General features: G+C 43.7%; 1 protein-coding gene across 5 annotated transcripts in view; it reads right to left on the reverse strand.

The window, feature by feature from the left end:
* The window catches only part of Trio (trio Rho guanine nucleotide exchange factor), a 286,761-nt gene that overhangs the window by 231,049 nt on the left and 35,895 nt on the right, over positions 1-19,817 (reverse strand). Inside the window, exon 1 of one of the 5 annotated variants that reach the window (XM_029469547.1) lies at positions 4,458-9,578. The exons of the other annotated variants lie outside the window; for them this stretch is intronic. Within the exon in view, the coding sequence (XP_029325407.1) occupies positions 4,458-4,593 (136 nt within the window). The 5' untranslated portion in view covers positions 4,594-9,578. Of the gene's footprint in view, positions 1-4,457; positions 9,579-19,817 lie in introns of those variants that run through there. 5 annotated transcript variants of the gene reach the window in all.

The following is a 19,817-nucleotide window of genomic DNA, read 5'->3' on the forward strand; positions in this document are numbered from 1 at the left end:
TCCCTCAGGGTAAGGAACCAATAGCTTTCTTTAGTAGCATCAGCAATTCTGACCTACTAGCTCCTCCTCAGAAACTCTGGCGGTTTCTATTGGCCCAGCCTAGAATTTAAACTTTGGGCAGGTGTGGTAAACCGCCTCACATGCCTGAAACACACAGGCATGTCTGAGCACATGTCTACATTTGTCTGGAAGAGGAAAACACTCCATGCCAGGCAGTGCAGTGAACCAGGCCAGCCCCCTAACCCCGGGCTCTCTCAGAACTGTGGCCCAAGCTCCAGGGGGAACAGCCGTTCGCTTTCAAGGTGAAGCTGAGAGGAGGCAAAGCCAAGGACAGGACCAACTTAAAAATAAGTTTAAGAGATGTCATCTCCCTCTTTAAGAGTGATATTTATTACACATACATTAAAAAAAAATCTTAGCAGGTAAAACTACCAAAATCAGAAACACTAAACTCTTTTTACTTTTTAAGGTTCCAATAGTCTACTTGTATACCATTCTTTTATCCAGAAAATCAGCTTGCTCTCTCTATGAATGTAACTGATTTCTGTGTAATGAGTTCAGATCTTGATTATATCGGAGGGACTACATTTTTTTAAAAAAAATAAAGGTGGTATCCAGCTAAAGAAAAGAACATGAACCCCATTTTTTCTGTAGTTAAGGAATGTAAGGACTATTCTACATTTGGTTATGTTTTACAGAAATAAGATGGTATTATTTTATTATATTGACAGTAAAGATAATGATATCAAGAACACAGCTGGATATTTTTCTACTCTTTGTATTTCCAAACATCAATACACTTCTTTGTACTGACCCCCACCCCTACCGCTGCCCAGACACTAAACTATTATTCAACAAGTTTACCGATTTAACCTTCTAACTGGAAGGCATCCCGAAAGAAAACCAGTATGATTTGACCTCCTAAAATGTGGTCAAAAGCACCAACACTGAGTGAGTGAGTGAGTGAATGAGTGTGTGTGTGTGTGTGTGTAGTGAGTGAATGAGTGAGTGTGTGTGTGTGGGTAGTGAGTGAGTGTGTGTAGTGAGTGAATGAGTGAGTGAGTATGTGTGTGTAGTGAATGAATGAGTGAGTGTGTGTGTGTGTGTGTGTGTGTAGTGAGTGAATTAATGAGAGTGTGTATGTGTGTGTGTGTGTGTAAGTGTGTGTGTACAGCCGCGGTGTGGAAACCTGCAGAGACTGGCTGGAGCTCTGCAAGGGTCAGCAGAAACCCAGGATGGCAGGGCAGGGTGTGAATTCTGAAAGAACCACCAGCCCAGGCACCAATCTGTAAATGAGAGGGCAGGGGTCTGCCTACTTGTCACAAACCTGCCTCTTGGGACTGTGAATGAACAGAAGCAGTTGCTACCAAACTCTGTCCTAATTGGGCACTGTACATAAGCATAAACAATACCCTGTTACCACTATTTTACGTTTATTTCCTTATATTTCACTGAGAATTTTTCCTTCGAGATTCCAATTCTATCACAATTTTTTTAAAAAGGACAGGAAAGGAACTTAACTTTTCACACATAATAGAACGTAACAGAGTACATAACCAGCAAGGTATAGCTCAGCAGATGCTTGTTCGAATATTTTGCACATATGGGTATCCACGATGATGCAGTTCACTGTTTCTTGTATATTAACTCCTACACAAGCATGCTCTTTCAGATTAGCAGGGCAAGTTTAAGGCAGACCATTTCTGCCAGTGCACTTAGAGTTCATCATTCCAGAAAATGGGCTTTTCCATCAGCTATACCTACATGCACATTCAACTCTGGCCCTTTAAGCACGTTATATAAATATATTAGACATTATTGCTGAGCTTTTAAAAGCAAGTCCTTGAGCTGGTGATGCTTCTTTCTGAGGCAGGGGAGTCCATCTACCTCTCTCCTTTAAGGAAGTTACTTTAGCTAGAATCTACAGTTATCATTGTAAAAAAAAAAAAAGAAAAAAAAACAAAAGGTTAATCAGACTTGGGCAGTGGTGATGGTGGCTGCGGCAGCTATGACAGTGGTTATTATTAGCATTGTGGTAGCTATGAGGTATCTTCAAAACCTCTGCCCATTCCTTCAGTGTCATGGCTACAAGTAGCCATTTGTAAGCTCAAGCAATTCCCAAAAACATAAAGAGAAATCCCAGGCCTCAGGTTCCCCAGGGCAGTAGTGAAGTGAAGTCACCGAAAGGAGGAAGGGGCTCAGGAAGGGAACGCAGAGGGCCAAATGCAATGGGACTCCTTGCCAAGTGCGTCACTTTTAAATAAAAAATTGTTAGTTTTTTTTTTTTTTAAATAAAATGTCAAACACAGAGAAGTTGTAGCAGTGCTTAACCAAGAGCTTCAGCCCCACTGACAACAAGCATAAATGGTGCTGGGATAGAACTTTCCACACTACTGAAGAAAGGTAACCAACATCACCCAGCTACAAAACCTGCAACCTGCACCAGTGGCCTGCAACCTGCACCAATGGCCTGCACCAGTGGCCTGCACCTGCAACAGTGACCTGCACCTGCACCAGTGGCCTGCACCTACAACAGTGACCTGCACCAGTGACCTGAACCTGCACCAGTGGCCTGCAACCTGCACCAGTGGCCTGCACCTACAACAGTGACCTAAACCTGCACCAGTGACCAGTATCAGTGACTGGCAACAGTGACCTACCTCCAGAATACACTGATACAACCATGGCACACATGTTACAGGTATGACCATCTGCCTTTTCATTGGATTTGAGGTCCACTCTCTGAGACAGAACCCATACCTGGCATTGCTAGAGTAGCTAAGAACAGGAGACTACACAGGCCATAGGTCTAGAGAAAAAGCCACTACTATTATTCTGGTAAGGCAGTGCTTCTCAACCTTCCTAAGGCTGCGACCCTTTAATACAGTTCTTCATGCTGTGATGACCCCCAACCATAAAATTATTTCATTGCTACTTCAAAACTGCAATTTTGCTACTATTACAAACTGTAATGTAAATATCTGATATGCAGGATATCTGATATGGGAAACCTGTGAAGGGGTCATTCAGTCCCCGCAAAGAGATTGCAGCCCACAGGTTGAGAAGTGCTGTGCTAAAGGGCCACAGTAATAAAAAGATGACTACCGACATTCTGCTATATTCAGATTGTCACCTCATCCAACCCTCATCGGAGCAGTGGATGGGAATGAACACACACAGAGACCCACAGTGGACAATGTGCAGAGTGGGAGACTTTCGAGCATTCAGTCCTCCTGGTATGTGTTCATCAAACTTCAGAACAGCAGGACTGATGCACATATGAACTCACAGGGACTGTGGCATCACACACAAGACATGCACTGGTTCACGACACATGGAGTCCCAGCTCTGAGAGCAGGAAGGGACCAGGGTCCCCCCTAACCAAGATGCAATTGATATCTGCTAGCAAAGGGAAATTCAGTTTCTTCTTTTTTCCCCCAATGTAGTCTCTTTGTAAAATATATATATAGCCATATTCCAGGGCAATAGCATGCCCACCAGGAGTACCTGGCTAGCACAGAATAGGCTTCCTGGGCTTTCTGTCTGTCTGTCTGTCTGTCTGTTTGGCCTGAGGGGTAGAGTGGAACAAGGACTTACTGTTTTGTTTGGCAAATATACATATACATATACATATACATATACATATACATATACATATATATATACATATATATATGTATATATATATATATATATACACACACACACATACACATACATATTGTTGTGTTATTGGTCATTAGTTTGCCTATTTCGATGGTCATTTTGTATTCTTGAGTTTTGGGAGCTGAAGAAGAAAAGACATAAAAGCAAAGTTGGGGGCATCATGAGGTAGAAGGTTTTGAGAAGAGTTGGGGGTGGGAGAAACATAATTAAATATAGTGTATGAAATTTAATATATTACATTTCAAAAAAGTCTCTCACTTTATTTTCTAGTCTCTGAACTCAAACTCCCATAATTAAAATATATTAAACAAAGAAAGGCTGTGTGTCTTGTGTGTACTATGTAGTTTCATTTCTGCGTCTCTGAATTTAAGGAAGAAGTCTTAGGCTTTTCAAAGAAACAAAGCTATTTAAAGTGAAAATACCTTTAAATTCTTTTTAAATTTTACTATTAAATGCTGATTAAATCCTTTCCCCCTTTCTCATCCCTTCCTCCAGCCCTTCCCAAACAGCAGCTACAGACTGTCCTTGTATGACGAGCTCATTTTAACTGAACTTAGAAACATCAGCCAAAAGGAAGACTGAGAGCAGTGATAAAAATAAGCATTGTTTGTCATTCGCGCTGAAGGAAAACTTTAACCAGCTCTGTTTTCTTTCATGATTTTCTCCAACCACAAAATAAGGAAAACAGTTTCTAAGGGGCTTGAAAGGGAAAACCAAAGAAAACGGACTGCAAAATAGTCCTCTTACTTAGAACAGTGTAAATGCCTGAACACCATGGTCATACAACTCACACAGGTGATTGAAATGCTGGCACAAATGGAAAGGGTCTTCACAGGGGAAAGCTGGATGTCCCAGGCTGGCTGTTTCATTCAACAATCGCTTCCGTAGGCTCAGGCAAGTCTCAACCTCCCAACATTCATAAGCCATAAAGCTTTGCTTTCAGCAGACAGTGTGCAGTGGTCAGAACGTGAGGACACAACCACGTGGTTTCATTTCCTCTCCTGAAAGCGGGTAATGCACGTCATAGAACCAGATGAGAGAGCAAGCAGCAGAGGCATTTGTAAACTGCCATCCTTTCAACACGGTTGATTGTTAATGTAAGTATGCTCACCCACATTAGGTGGGCTGTTAGGCTTCAGTAAACTTAGAGTTGTACAACCAACACTGCCATCCAGATCTTGAATGCCCGTGTTCAGAGATCGTTTAAGCAGGAATGATTCACAAATCATCAAAGATTCAGACAGCTCTACTCCCTAACTATGAAGAGGCAGTATTTGTAGATGAGAGAGTACAGATGAGAGAGTGTCTGATTTGAATTGAGTCTGACCAGCACTGAACGGCTGACGATTGCTGTGACTAGATGAAACCCCACTCCTTGTTCCAAGTCTACTCAATTAGGCTCACTATATAAGAAGGCCTGTATGGAGGTGTCCTCATCTAAGAAGACCAGAGAGGAGGTGTCCTCAGATCAAAGCTGTTTGAACATGCACCACTCCCAATGTCTCCTGTTGTGACTTTATAATATCAAACCCCTCTTCAATTCCTAGCCCAAAGGTACCAAAAAAACTGCTCGTCTCCCCAGTTTTGTCTGCCACATACATAAGACTATACAATACACAGTATTCTGGTCAGGCTTCTGACCCCAGGCATGATGCTATGGTTTGCAAGGAAGACTGGTGTGCATCTACAGTGTCTTCCTTATTGCTGAATATTCTTTAATGCTATCAGTCCAATAAGCCACATTTTGCTTCTTCCTTTCATCTGACAGCCATTTTGATGATTCCTGTTCTGGCTATGGGGATCTTTGCTGGAGCATGTCTGTTCTCCCATCAAAGCAGATCGAGCAGAGGAACTGCTGCTTGTGTGTGAACTATTTTCCAAAGGGACCACTATTCTATGTTTTCACCGTTAGTTACTTTCTCACAGTCAGTCCTTTCTCCACATCCTCAGTCAACACTTGACACTGGCATGATGTTCTACATCCATTCTTTGAATTCCAAAAGGAGCACAACAACAGGATGCTTGAACCTAGGACTACTGAGGCCTTGGAAAGACTCACAGGAATGAACTTACAAAGCTAAGAGAAATCTGTAGACTCTGACTACAGGTTTAGTTCATAGAATGTCACTGAAACTTAAAGCCAAAACGTGATCCAATTAAGCTATACATTAGTTGTGCAGCCATTTGAAGGAGGTGTGGGCTTAAAACAGAATGTTCACAAGGTTAAACAACGGGTCTAAGGGGAGGTGAAAGTCTTGAGAGAAGCTCTTTATAACAGGAAGTAAACAAAGCAGCTTCAGGAAGTTCCCGAAACGGACCAGATTCACTAGATACCTTCTTCCCCAAGAGTATATAAATAGTAAAGTCAATTGGTGAACAAGCCAAGCTGGAAAGAAGACTCCATAACAAGGCAAGCTGCACGGAAGAAGGCAAAACCAAGCAACCTACAGGGGATCAGCAGCAAACTCCATAAAAGAAAGACCATCCAAGTTACCCTGAAGAGGCTCTGACCAACAGAGCCACCTGGAAAGGACATTCTCCAACCTGAGCTGCCTGCACACTGCTATGTGCTCTAGCTTTGGTGGGCTATTGTCACCTATGCTGTGGTTGGCTTTGGTGGTGCAGCTGTCTGAGTCACTGTTTTTCCTGTAAGTAAGCCCTCACCTATATTCCTGTAAGTAACTCCAATAAAACTTGATGATACACTAAGTCATACTTTGATGGTATTTGTACTTTGGACTGTCTTTAGTTCCTTATCTAGGGTCAGTAGAACTGTGTGTGTTCTGTCTCCAAGAAAAGTCTGTCACACAAAAATTTTTGGTTTAGTGAGGTTTTATCTTTTCGGTTTTTTTTTCTTTTTCCAAAGATAACTTCTAAAATACTAACACATGCTGTGTTTTTAACAATATAGTATGAAAAATAATAAAAATACCTAAGAAATTTCATGGAGGGTACTGTATAGTTTTTCATTTCTCAGAGGTCCCTCTTTGCACTCTTCCTTTTTTTTTTTTTTGAGACAGAGTCTCACTATGTAACCCTGGCACTCCTCAAATTCACAGATCCACATGTGTGTCTGCACCCGGAGGGCTAGGGGCCCCCCAGTGCTTTCAAGAGTTTATGCTCTGCCTTCAGCCAGTGTCCACCCCAGACAGGAGAGCAATCTCCACTCTGAACAAGTGCAGTGAAGACACAGTGGCTTCCTGCAGCTGCTGAGAGGCAGTTGGCTGGGTCGGGGTTTCTGAATCAAACAGTGGGCTGCTTCACCACGCAGATGAATTCTCAATTCCTGTTCCTGTCTATCATGTATTCTGTCGTCCAAAGAACCTCCAGTCCACCAAAGGCAGCCAAGGACAGTGTGGGGAGACACTCTGTCACTCTGTAAACACCCCCAGCACTCAGGCTAAAGACACATTTCCCGCAGCTGCAAATGACACAGGGTGGCCCTTTGGATTTTCCTGACGACAATACCTTTGCACCTCTGTTGTTCTCTGTATATTTCCCTTTGCTCTACCAACATCCACATCCAACTCTACCCCAGCCAAGGTCAATACAGGAAAAAGGAGCTTGAGGGTGAGGATCAGAATGAGGGGGAACACACAGACCTCAGATCTCAAACCTGAAAAACCCCAACAAATCATTTCTAACACAACGCACACGTCAGTGGGGACAGAATAACCCAGTATGTGCTCTTAGGATCTCTGCTGTACCGGACGGAAGTGGAGAGGTGCAGTCCCTTGGGGTTGGTGGCTCTACCCTGAATCAGAGCACCCAGTTACTTTGTAGTCACTATCCTGCTTTTGTCCTTGAAAGTCTGGGTGGCATGTCGCTAGGGACAACACTGAGCACCTGACAGCATAGTACCCACAACCATCTTTCAGGGATGGCCTCTCTTTATTCAAGCCACTCTAGCATTCGTGTTTTAATTACTGGATTAAATGGCGATATCTCACTGTCCCCAAGCAAGAGCTCCCAGGCCAGGCATTGCCTTACAATGGCCATCAAGGCGAATCTGCTCACAGTAACTGAGCACATCGCTAAGCTGCCAGGCATCACAAAGACCCAAGCAACTGGCCACAGAGAACCTGCCTTCCAAACCCACTCTGCAGAGTGAAGACAAACGAGCTGGTGCCTTCAAAGTCGGTGTTTTCAAGGAGAAATGTGGTGGTCACACAATCACAGATGATACCATCTTGGTTTTAAGCAAGACAAGCAGTTCTAAACAAGCATCTCCCAAGAAGAAAGACCCGGGCTGGCCTTCAATAGTCCATCACTACAGATAAGACGGGGCACGTTTACCAAGTTACACAGCTGTCTAGGATACCCCTCAGAGGTCTGGGAAAGGCTATTGATTTCTATACATGTACCGCTGGTCTTACTCTCTTACTTTAAGTTCTGAGGTCTCATGTAATAGCAAGACAGGAAAAAGGGGAAGTCTCCCTGTAGTGGTCTGAATGGGAATTGTCCCTGTAGACCTAAGTGTTTGTTCCCAGTTGGTAGGACTGTTTAGGAAGGATTAGGAGATGTGGCCTTGTGGGAGGAGGTGTCCCTGGGAGTGGGATCTGAGGTTTCATAGGCCACGCCAGGCCTGGTCTCTCCTTCATCCCTTAGCACCTCTGGTTAAGCTCTCAGCCACCGCTCCAGTTCTACATCTCCCTGCTTGTCGTTGTGCTTCCCGTCATGATGGTCATGGAACCCGTCTTCTGAAAACGTAAGCAAGCCCTCAATTCATTGCTTTCTTTTATAGTGGCCTCAGTCATGGTGTCTCTGCACAGTAGCAGGGAAGTAATTAGGCCAGTCACCCCCTACCATCATGGGGTTGATGGGCTCACTTTCCCCCGTGAATCCTGGATGCCACTGTTTCTCCAGCAGACACCAGCCCACACTTCCCAGCTCACTGAGGAGAAGGACCAAGGCTCGGGCAAAGGCAGCTCCCAGTCAGGCAGGCAGGCAGGCGACTGCCCCAGGAGGCCCCTTCTGCAGAGGACAGGGATATGCCCCTCCGAGGCGTAGTCACTGAAGCCCGCAAGGACTCACTTTACAGACAGCTGGTTTTTTGGGTTTGTTTTGTTTTTTTAAAGATCATTTCTAGAACTTAGTACTCTTAATTCTAAAACTATAGAAAGGAAATTTAATAAAGCTTACAGGTACATTAAAAAGCTCATCTCAATGTTTATTCCATTAGGTATAAATCCAGAGAAGCGATCGCCTTTGTGTGTGGTTGCAATGACTGTAGTGAGAACTGGGCATGCGCCAGGCATCTCAACAGTGCTAGGGAGAGAACATGAACGCAGCTTTGGTTTTGTTTTCCTCTTGCCTTTCACAAACCTGCAAGATGAAGATTCTAGCCTCCTTACCAGTGACCTTCCAAGAAACTGGAGGAGGCCACACTTAGGCCAATATACCTTAGAGGAAAGCACTGCCAGGATGAAGACTCTGGAATCTCTCTCCAGAGCCTAATATACAGCCTGTGGCACAGGCTCTGCAAACCTTTCCTTCCATGAACTATTATTCTTTAAGACTATGTTAGAATTTGAGAAATAAGTGATCCCATGTCAATAGAGGAGAGCACAAGAATCAAGTGTTTCCAGCCTTTAACAAGAAGGTAAGAGTGCGTGGTTCATGCATTCAATCCAGGCCCAGGGAAGGCAAGGCAGGAGGACTGCTGGGAGTCAGGAACTGGCCTGGGCTAGTCCGTTCCAAGACAACCTGGGACTATAGAGTAAGAATCCGTGTTTAAAAACAAACACCACCAAAAACTGTTAGGATTGTGTGAGGGTCTGAATGAGAAATGCCCCCCATAGTCTCATCTCCAGAGAGCACACGCAGAATAGCGGACACCGGGACCCCAGGACACAGTTGTATGTCAGTCGTGCATTCCACGGGTCCCCATTCTAGCTGCATTCTCTCCAATAAGTCTGTCTGATCTCATTCTAACAGACCTGATCTAGCCTGTAGTGTCCCCTCCCTCCCCCCTCCCCACCTCTTGTTCTTGTTGGCACAGTGACAGTACTGCTAGAAGGCAGCCCTAAGGGAATGGTCTGGGGCAACATGAAGTACACCTCATGATGTGAACTGGAAATCCCAGGCACAAGGGCAGCAGAGCTTTAGCAAATTTACTTTGGGCAAAGAAGCAAGAAGGAGCAAAAAGCAAATAAGAAATGACCACCAGGACACAAAATGCCAACGGCCCAACAAGCTTCTCCAGTCTCATCTGACTAAGCTCCCGGGGACGTCTCTGCAAGGGAAAATGGTCCTCAACAGGCGTGTCTTAGCTACTGAGGAGGGAGCTGTTGCTACTGTTTGAAAGCTGTTCATCCTTGCAATTTTCAAACAATACGCTTGTAAAATCATTCAAAAAAGAATAATATTTTCTTTGAAGAAAGATAGCTTCATGCCTTTTAAAAGAGAGACGTCAGTCAGGAGATTACTTAGCAATTCTTTCTTAATAAGTTTAAACCTAATTTTCCCCCCAAAAGCAAAGGCAAATTCTTTCATTATAAATAGCTCTCCACTGCCTTTTGTGGAACGTGGACACGAAACACTTGATCTGAGATGCCTTTCAAGATAAGGTGTCTGGGGATGAGCTGTAACAACTACGACTCAAGCGGACTTTAGTCTCATCAGAAGGACTAAAGACCGGCTATGTTGAGCAGATCTCTCTGGTGGCTTCCTGGCATTAGTGCCAAGATGAAGGGTAAGATGCTACGCAAGTGAAGAATGATCGAGTTACAAGTACAGGTGGCCCTTAGGAGAGAGTTCAGCCAGGAGTACACAGTGGGCTGGACTGAAGGTCATGACGGAGCTAAGGTTTACAGAGTCCAGTCGCAGTGCAATGCAAAGGTCCTCACGCCATGTCCAACACTAGGATCAGAGTCGCCCTAGCAGTGCACCCAGCACAGCAACTTCTTCAGAACCCCAACTCTCACTGTTGTAGCTCCAGGGAAAGTCTGGGGGTGGGGGCTTTCCTAAGGCTGAGGTGAAATGTTAGCACAGTGAATGAATTAACCCATTAAATGAAAGGCTTCAAAGATCATCTGAAATCTCTGTCCTTCGACCTCTAAAATCACCAAGTTTTTAAAATTCCAGTTCTGCAATTAGCACAACTAAGTGCTAGGCCAAGAGAAAAAGATACTGCACGGGAAAGGAAATGAGGCTGCTGTGCTAGGTTTTAAAAGACCATGTTTGGGGGCTGGGGAAATAGCTTAGTGGTTAGGAACACTGGGTGTTCTTCCAAAGGACCTAGGTTCACTTCCCAGCATGCACGTGGCGGCTCACCACTGTCAGTAATTCTAGTTCCAGTGGATCTGACACCCTCACGTAGACATACAGCAGGCAAAACACCAATATACATAAATTTTTTAAAAATCATGTTAGAAGGAAGAAGACAAATCCTCCAGTTTTTAAGATAAGCTACATATAAACATTCATATCTATAGAAAGAACTCTAAAAGTGTATGTTCAAAATTACAAGATCATCAAAGGGTGTCTTTTCTTACTTTATCTAAACCCCCATGAAATGTGCTGAAAGACAATTCTCCATAGCCCTTGTGTCTGCACATCCCCCAGGCAGAGAGATACTATCTGTTTAGGTTGTTATTACTGAGTTACTAGTGGGTACGCATAGAGTCAGTGTCTTTCTCCAGCTCACAGGGCTTGCTTACAGCCTTAGAACACAGGCTCCCTTCAAAAATAAAAGCAAGCAGGCATGAAAAACATGACTAAGTTCAGGCAAATGTCAACTGGGCTTCTTCCATTCTGCCAGGTGGGAATTGGGGCTTAGAGAATTGTGGGGAATGTTACCATAACTACTGCTACTCCCATGAGTAGAAAAGTCCTCTAACTCAGGAGTCTCACATCTGATTGCCAGCAAATCCAAGCACACTGTTGTTACAGGAGGGAGGAGAAAGGAAGAAAAAGTTCAAAATTATCACACTCCTTGACAAATACATGTTCCTGTTGCCATCTAAGATATTTATCACTGGCTAGAGACAGGCTTCGCAGCATGCACCAAAAGCCTGAGCACTACTATAACTGCTTAAGAATGACTGCAAGTTCTCTTTAAAGACAAGGGAGAAAAGAGAAAGGAAGGCGAACCAAGAGGACTCTTATTGCTACAAGACAGCCTGATCCAGGCAGTGGGTAGTCTAATTTTCCCTGAGGGCCTGCTCTGAGCAGACTGCTGTACTAAAAGCTGAGGGTAGAGACGAAATCAGGACAGACAGGAAGCACCTGGATACACACCATAATTACCCGGCAAATGCAACGAGCCAGCACCAGGTGTTCTGGGTGCAGAAGAAGGATCCAAAACAAGTGGGACACAAGGAAGGCTCCCCTGGCTTTCTACATACGTTAGCTAGCCACATGCAACACAACTTCATCCCGCCTTCATGAAGAGAAGTCTTCAAGTTCCAGCAATCAGCACAAACTTACTGGATCTCCATTCAGCCGATATCACAAGTCTCACAATCACAGGCCACAGTGAAGTTACACAATGGACGCTAGGCATTGTGTAAACTATGACCTAACAGGAAAACAGTTCTGTCACCTGAAACTATGGCCAAGGAGCCTTCACGACTTTGCAGTATGTACTAATCATGGACAGATGCTACGTCAAGCCTCAGGCTCCTTGACAGTTCATATAAAACTCCAACACTGGAAGACAGCAAACGAACAAACAAACATAGACGGTAGGTGTTCCAAGAACTCTGGACTCACGGCCAGAGCATGAGGCTCATGCACTCTGTGACTTTGGGGACTCACCTAACCTCCCAGACAGCAGACAAGTGGGGTCAGACCCTGTGTGAGTGCACACACTAATTCTGTCAAGTCATTAGACTTGCAATTAATTCTCATGTAAGTATCCTGAAAAACATGAATGTCCCCAACTGACAGGCATAAAAACATGTGGTCTCTTGTGTGGCTTAGAAGCGCTTGATTCCCAATCACAGCACATCTTCACTGAGATGTCAGGTAGTATCTTTCCCTTGACATTAGAAACATGTATTATCAATGGCCAATATTAAAATGAATAGTAGTAGTAACCCAACCCAAACATATACATAACACTCACTTACTTTGGGTTTTTAAGTCTTTTTTTGTTTGTTTTTGTTTTTTGTTGTTGTTGTTTTTTGAGACAAGGTTTCTGTGTAGCCCTGGCTGTGTATCCTGGAACTCACTCTGTAGACCAGGCTGGCCTCGAACTCAGAAATCTGCCTGCTTCTGCCTTCAGGTGCTAAGATTAAAGGTGTGCGCCACCACGCCTGGCTTGCGTCTTAAATGGACACAAACAGTTACATTTGGGTAGACCTGGTGAAAGGCCATCGCTGATCCTCCTGTCCCCAACTCAAACCACACAGACACAAGGGCAAAAGCCATAAGTAGAAGACCAGAAGAGTGTTGTGCATGGACATCTGACAACTGGGCCTACTCTAGCAACTTCAGCAATATGACTGTATATGAATATGAATATACAGTATTCAGCAATATGACTGTATATGAATATGAATATACAGTAGTGGAAACAGTAAATAAGGGCCTCCGAGCCTATTCTGCAGGAACTCAACAAGAAGCTGTTTATCTCAGAGTGCAAAGTAACAAAAGTAGAGCAATGAAGGGATTTTTAAAAAGCATCTGGCCAACACCACGAGAACAACTATGGAAGACAAGACTCATCGGTGGGTATAAAATTAAAGGCGCAATGCCTGAAAAGTAAGACACCTGTACATTTCCCCCCCAAAAAAAATCCCCATAGGAAATCATAAAGAGGAAAATTAAATCTTCCCAATGGTAGCTGCCACTTAACTACTTGACCAAAGTCATCAGTCTTGGTGTCTGAGAAAAAGATTTACATAACATAAAATAGGAGTATACAAAAATTAGAGACGTGACTAATATAAAACCTGATAATAAGGATGTTAACAACTCTGGTAAAATAGCAACATCTGGAAAATCTAGGTAAAGATATATAAGATTTTTATTTGGTTTGGTTTGGTAAAAATTTTGCCATGTTTTTGTAAGTCTAAAGTGATCTCAAAATAAAAGTTAAAAATGCTTATTTTGTGTGAATATATATATATATATGTACATAGGTTAGAAAACTTTCTGTAATGACACATCTAAATCACTGTAAGACTATACAGGTTGAATCCAGAAATACTTGGGGCCAGAATGTGTCAATAATTCTATTTTTTTCAGGCTTTGGGACATTTACACATCCATGATGAGATGTCTTAGGAGTGAGCATCAGGTCTGAAGGTGAAGGTAATCTTTTATCATACCCTTGCACTTTAGTTTTGACTGTGAGCTGTCACGAGACATCAGATGTGCCTGGTGCCCTGACCGGGCACTATTCTGTTAGCACTCAGAAGCCTTTCGCATTCAAGATTCTTGGATTAGGACATCTACACACAATTCCTGCTGAGTGTGTCACTTAGCATTGCCAACTATGCCACCTCAGTTCTACATGCTCAGACATGTGCCCATTTACTTATGCAATATCCCTAAAGGAACATCATCCATTAAAATACTCATTTCACTCAAATAGCAAAGTTCCTAGATGGACTCGATCTAGCAATACCACCACAGCAGTCTACACTGAGTTTAACAATGTATCATCTCTTGCTACATTGTTGTGCTCACCCTTCTCCCCCCCTCTCCACAATGAGACACCTGCATTGCAGCAAAGAAACCAAACAGTTACTACAGTGCCCTTTATACTCCTAACCAAAGACTGTATTACCATCTGGCTTAGTACTTCCACCCACGCTCCTAATAAATAAAACCATAAACACAATGGAAACATGAGCCACCTCTCTCACACTTAGAGACCTGTGCCTATATGCAGGAATAGCATGGCTCAGGACTATGTGATGCAAAGCATTTAAGGAACTTCTTTAAGGAGAAAGGTACTGAGTAGTGTTAATGTTACTGGCTGGGTTTACAACACAGCGATGCTTAATATTTAAGCAAACAAATGCTAGATTCCCTGGGCCTAGAAGGCTCACTCAGGTGTAGGTCTGAGACAGTTCCCAAAAAAACAAACAAACAAAAAAAAAAAACAAAAAACACTGGCTATAGCATAAGGAGCTCTAGTGGCGGGATCAGAGCCCTGCAATACGGACGTACTAACAGCACACAGCCATTACTACATCCAGAAGGGCTTTGGGCACCAGCAGCATCAAGTGATGAATCTGTGGAAGCTCTAAGGCTGTGTTAAAGTGTTAATATGCAGTTTCACACAAACTGACCACAAAAACATGTGGAAATAATGAAAAGATGTCCTTCCAACATGGCACTCTCTGAAAGCTGAGGACAGGAAGTCGATATGGTGGTTAGAGATTAACTTCTGAACTGCCCAACTGCCTGAGCATCTCTGCACACCATACAGTGGCTCAGCTCCTGCTTTGGACCAAATGGAGACAATAGCACACAGCACTCTATTTGAAAATACTGTCTAGACATGAGGAGTCAATTAATTCCAGAATGCATAGACATGAGGAGTCAACCAATTTCAGAGTGCAAACTACTATGTTTATAAAGAGATGTGCATAATTGTAATCTCATCATACTTTATACATAAGCAGAACATTGGCCATTTATGATCAACTAGAAAACAAACGTAAATACCAGGGCTGGGGTGATTTGCAATGATGGGTGGGTGCTTGCCTACAATGTACAAGACCCTGAGGTTGCTGCAAACAATAAGAAAACATACTCTTCAAAAGGGCAGCTAGACTTAAAAGAGTCTTATCTGTACATGTGTACCTTTAGGTAAACGTCTCCTCAAGCAGAAAACAGAAGCAATGTGCAATTGTTCCTTAAACTGCTTGCTTGCCTTCTCCAGCGAGCGTCCCTTGTGTCACAACCAATGTTTATGTAGCTCTCTCCAGCACAGACATCCCCGGAAGGCTGCATCCAAGTATTCAAATCAGAGGTGTGCATCACACCAAAGCTCAGAACTGCCCTCTAGAAAAGTGGCCCAGGAAGACAGTTTTCGGAAATCCTTTCCAAATATGCACCCTCACAGCGGCCAACAGGCTTTCAATGTACCTGCCCACAGACCCCGTTTCACCCCAGCCACCAGCAGAAACCTAGAACAATTTCTGCAGAGAACCAAAGTTCTCCAATCGCAAGCTGGCGTGAAGAAGCACATGACGTATTTGGTGTTTCTTCCTTGGCGATGATCAATACTTTGTCTTTAGAGTAAACGGAGTCTCACAAGAAGATCACCTGTAACGTGCACATGATCAGAAAAGCCAATCAGGCTGGACTGGTGCATGCACCTGGAACCCTTACACTTGGGAGGTAGGTGTGAGCTGAGCTGGGTTGTACATACTGAGCTTGAGACCAGCATGGATTGTTATACACAAAGCAGTAACAACAGTGGTGGTAGAGGTGGTGATAATGATGATAAACCAATCAATTAATACAACACTAGAGATCCCTTTTTAAAAAAAAGGAAACCCAAATTTAGCCCTGAAGATAGGGGATGTCTTCACAGAACTAAGTTCAATAACTGGACCTTGATAAAGCTGCTTTTACTGTTTTGGTTATTTGGTTATTGTGCTTCATATCAAACCTGAGGCTCCTTGCTTGAACAGAGTTATGGACTCAGCCATGGTGTGCTCCTTCCACTACGGCTGTCAACACTTCTATCTTATTCGGGATGTCTGGTTAACTGTCTGAGCAAGCTTGGTTTACACACTTTTTTACCAATGGCCTTACAGGTAGTTCAATCTATGCTGTCCCTGCATAATAAACAACTTCAGAAATAATTTGTACAACTAACTATTTGGAAGCCTACTTTAGATTTTCAAGAAGTTGCTGACAGAAGATTGCTTCTATTTAAATGAGATAACACATAAGATAATCCTTCTCTTGTCCCAGGGACATGTGACAAAATCCCCAGATATAGTATGGAACCCAAAATGGTATGGAACACTGTGCTACACTAACAGTCAGTCTTGTACCAAGATGGCTACCAAATAGTAACCAGCAGACACACTGTAATGTACCTAGCACAATACACTGGAAGCAAAGCTAAGTCAACTTCTGCTGAGCAGGGGCAGCAATGAGCTTCCATCACACTACCCACAAAGACGTGCAAATGAAAATAGGAATTATAGCCAGGCAACTGTAGCTCCATGAATTCGAGGCCAGCGTGGTCTTCTTAGTGAATTCCAGGACAACTGGAGCTACACAGTGAGACCCTGTATGAAAAATAAATAAATAAAAGCAAAAAGAAAAAGACAGGGGGATGGAAGGAAAGCAGGCAGGAGGATGGATTCTACATTTTCAGAATTCCCCAGTTAAAATGTTCAGATGACCGCTGACTGTAGATGAAGGATACCAGGGAATGCAAAGAACAGATATCTCCTGGCAAAAGGAAGTGCTGTGTATCCCAAATACAAGCACTCGCTTTTGTAGCCACCATCTGCCTCCGCTACCGATGACATGCTGCACTGTATCTGAACACCTGCCTTTTCACATTTAGAAACGGTCACATCCCGGTTATGTTGGGGGCATCATTAGTGTGAGGTACAAATGAGCCACTTTGTAGGGCTAAGTCAAAAAGCTAGCTCCTGGAAACAGCAAAACCATGAGGTTCAGAACCAAAATATGCTTGCCGGGGGTCCTTCCATAATCTAAGAAAGCATTATCAATTGCATTCTAAGTGTTAACAATATTAAGATGCATCAACAGACTGCTTTGCTTATCCTAAAAGCAGTGGTAAAAAGAATATTCACTGTATATACACCTCAGGGTCATGAAGATATTTGTGGGGACTAGTTTTTATTAGTTTCTAAAAATCAATTTAAGTATTTTTGACTGTGAAATGCAGCACACTCACACATAGACACTAGCCAGATTCCATCCATTCAACTGATGGATTTGTTGGTTAACACTCTGCAAGCACTTTTCTCTTGTGGAGGACTATAAAGAGACTAGGAGGACGGGTTACAGCAGAGGCTATAACGTTCATCCAGCCAGTGGCCCTTCAGACGGAGAACATGCTGTGCTAGTTATTAAGTATATACGTATCAATCTCAGGGGCGGGTACTGTTCCCTAGCATATAAGGGAATCCTGGAAGCACGTCTGTGTATATCATCTGACTGAACGATGTAATAGGGCCCGTGTGTGAGTCTGTCCCCAGATACTTCTCCACACACTTCACCAGCCATTCACTCGCTCTAGAAATCTTTAAGATTTGATGAGTCCTGCTAATCTCCATTTGATGAGTCCATGCTAATTATAGCATGATCATAAGACCACAAGTCATGGCCCTGAACACCTGAGCAGGTCTTCTAATGAATAGAGCAGGGCAGAGACAGTGAGATAACGAAGTGTTTATCCTAAGGCTTCCTGCACCCACATCAGTTAACTGACAGGAATTGATTAGCTACAAATATCAGTGGGTATAGGTGCGTGCATGTGTGTGTGTGTGTGTGTGTGTGTGTGTGTGAGTAAGATATGGTGGTACAAGCTCATAATTGCAGCACGGGAGGCCTAGGGTTGCAGGGTTTCTAACGCAGGGATAAAACACCGTGACCAAAGGCCAGTTGGGACATCACAGTCCATCACTAAGGGAAGTCAGAGCAGGGACTCAAGCAGGGAAGCGGAAGCTGACAGAGGGGTGCTGCTTACTGCCTTGCTCCACCTGGCTTGCTCAGCCTGCATTCTTAGCACCACTAGCCCAGGGTGCTGACCAGCACACCGAGGCAAGAGGACAGCGAGAGAGACCCCATGGGCCCTGTCTTCCCTGTCTTAACACAGAACAAAAGAAGCGTCAGGAAGGCATGACAGAAAGAGCACGAGACTGTGGGGAAGAATGGCTTCCCACTGCCAACTCCACAGCAAGCTGACTCAGACCGCTGAACCAAATCGAATTTCTCATACCCACTCATATTTTGTAAATGATCTCTTCTAATCATTTAACAAAGGGGTTAAAAGGTACCAAAAGTATGTTTTTAAAAAATCTTTGTAAAAAGAAAAATCTTTGTGTAAGTAGCTGTGCCTTTTTTTTTGGGGGGGGGGGTCAATATTACACAGCTAGAGTCATCTGGGAAGAGGGAAACTCAGTTAAGAACCTAGTTGCCCACTGGCCTGTGGGCAAGTCTGTGGGGTAATCTCCTTGACTGATAATCATTGTGAGAGGGCCCAGCCCATTGTGGGCAATAACTGCCCTGGAAGTGGTCCTGGGTTGTGTGTGTGTGTGTGTGTGTGTGTGTATGTGTGTGTATGTGTATGTACCTGTACATATACATACATATACATATACACATACACATACACATACACATACACATACACATACACATATACATATACATAAAAGGCAGGCTGAGCAAGCCATGAGGAGCAGGCCAGGAAGCAGGGCTCGTCCACAGGCTTCAACCTCAGCTTCAGCCTCCAGAAGTTCCTGCTGTGACTTCCCTTCATGACACACTGTAAGCTTTAAAATGAAATAAACCTTTTCCTTTTCACGTTGTTATTGGTCAGTGTTTTGTCACAGCAACAGCAACAATTCAGAGAGTGCTGGATTTCTATGGACACCATCTTCCCTGGCTTTCTTCAGGGTCTGAACCTGACATTACCTCTGAGGTTAGCTAGGCCCCCTGGTCGAGGCTAGCTTTGCTACCCGTTGGAGAGTCTCCCGGAAGCCTTAGCCCCGGCTAGGAACCTCAGGACACACCCGTCTCAGAACAGGGTTCTCATGGTCCTATTCCAAAACAGTAGCCTGCATCTGACCAAGCTCCAAGAATTCTCTTGCCATATTATCAGTTCTCTGTATAAACTGACTTGTTAATTACAGCAGCAGCAGCAGCTCCTTGCTGTCTAGAATCCCAGTTGAGGTGTGGGCCTAATAGAGCTGAGAGGTGAGGCTAAAAATGTCCATACGAGCACAAAAATAAGTTCAGCATGCTCGTATGTGAGCTTAATGTACTCAGTGACTTGGTCATGTGTGACTTGGTCATGTGTGCAATCTCAGATGAGGGTAGCCTGAATTATCCCATGCACACCTCACTGTATAAAAGAACTGCTCTCTGGTGCTCTCAGGATCACCCCCCTACCCCCAACTTAATTCTAGATATACTGCACTTGCCTGAGGGGAAGAAAAGATTTGAAACATCTCCCTTTTAGTCAGGGTGCT

This window comes from Mus caroli, chromosome 15 (genome assembly GCF_900094665.2).
Source record: "Mus caroli chromosome 15, CAROLI_EIJ_v1.1, whole genome shotgun sequence".
NCBI lineage: Eukaryota > Metazoa > Chordata > Mammalia > Rodentia > Muridae > Mus > Mus caroli.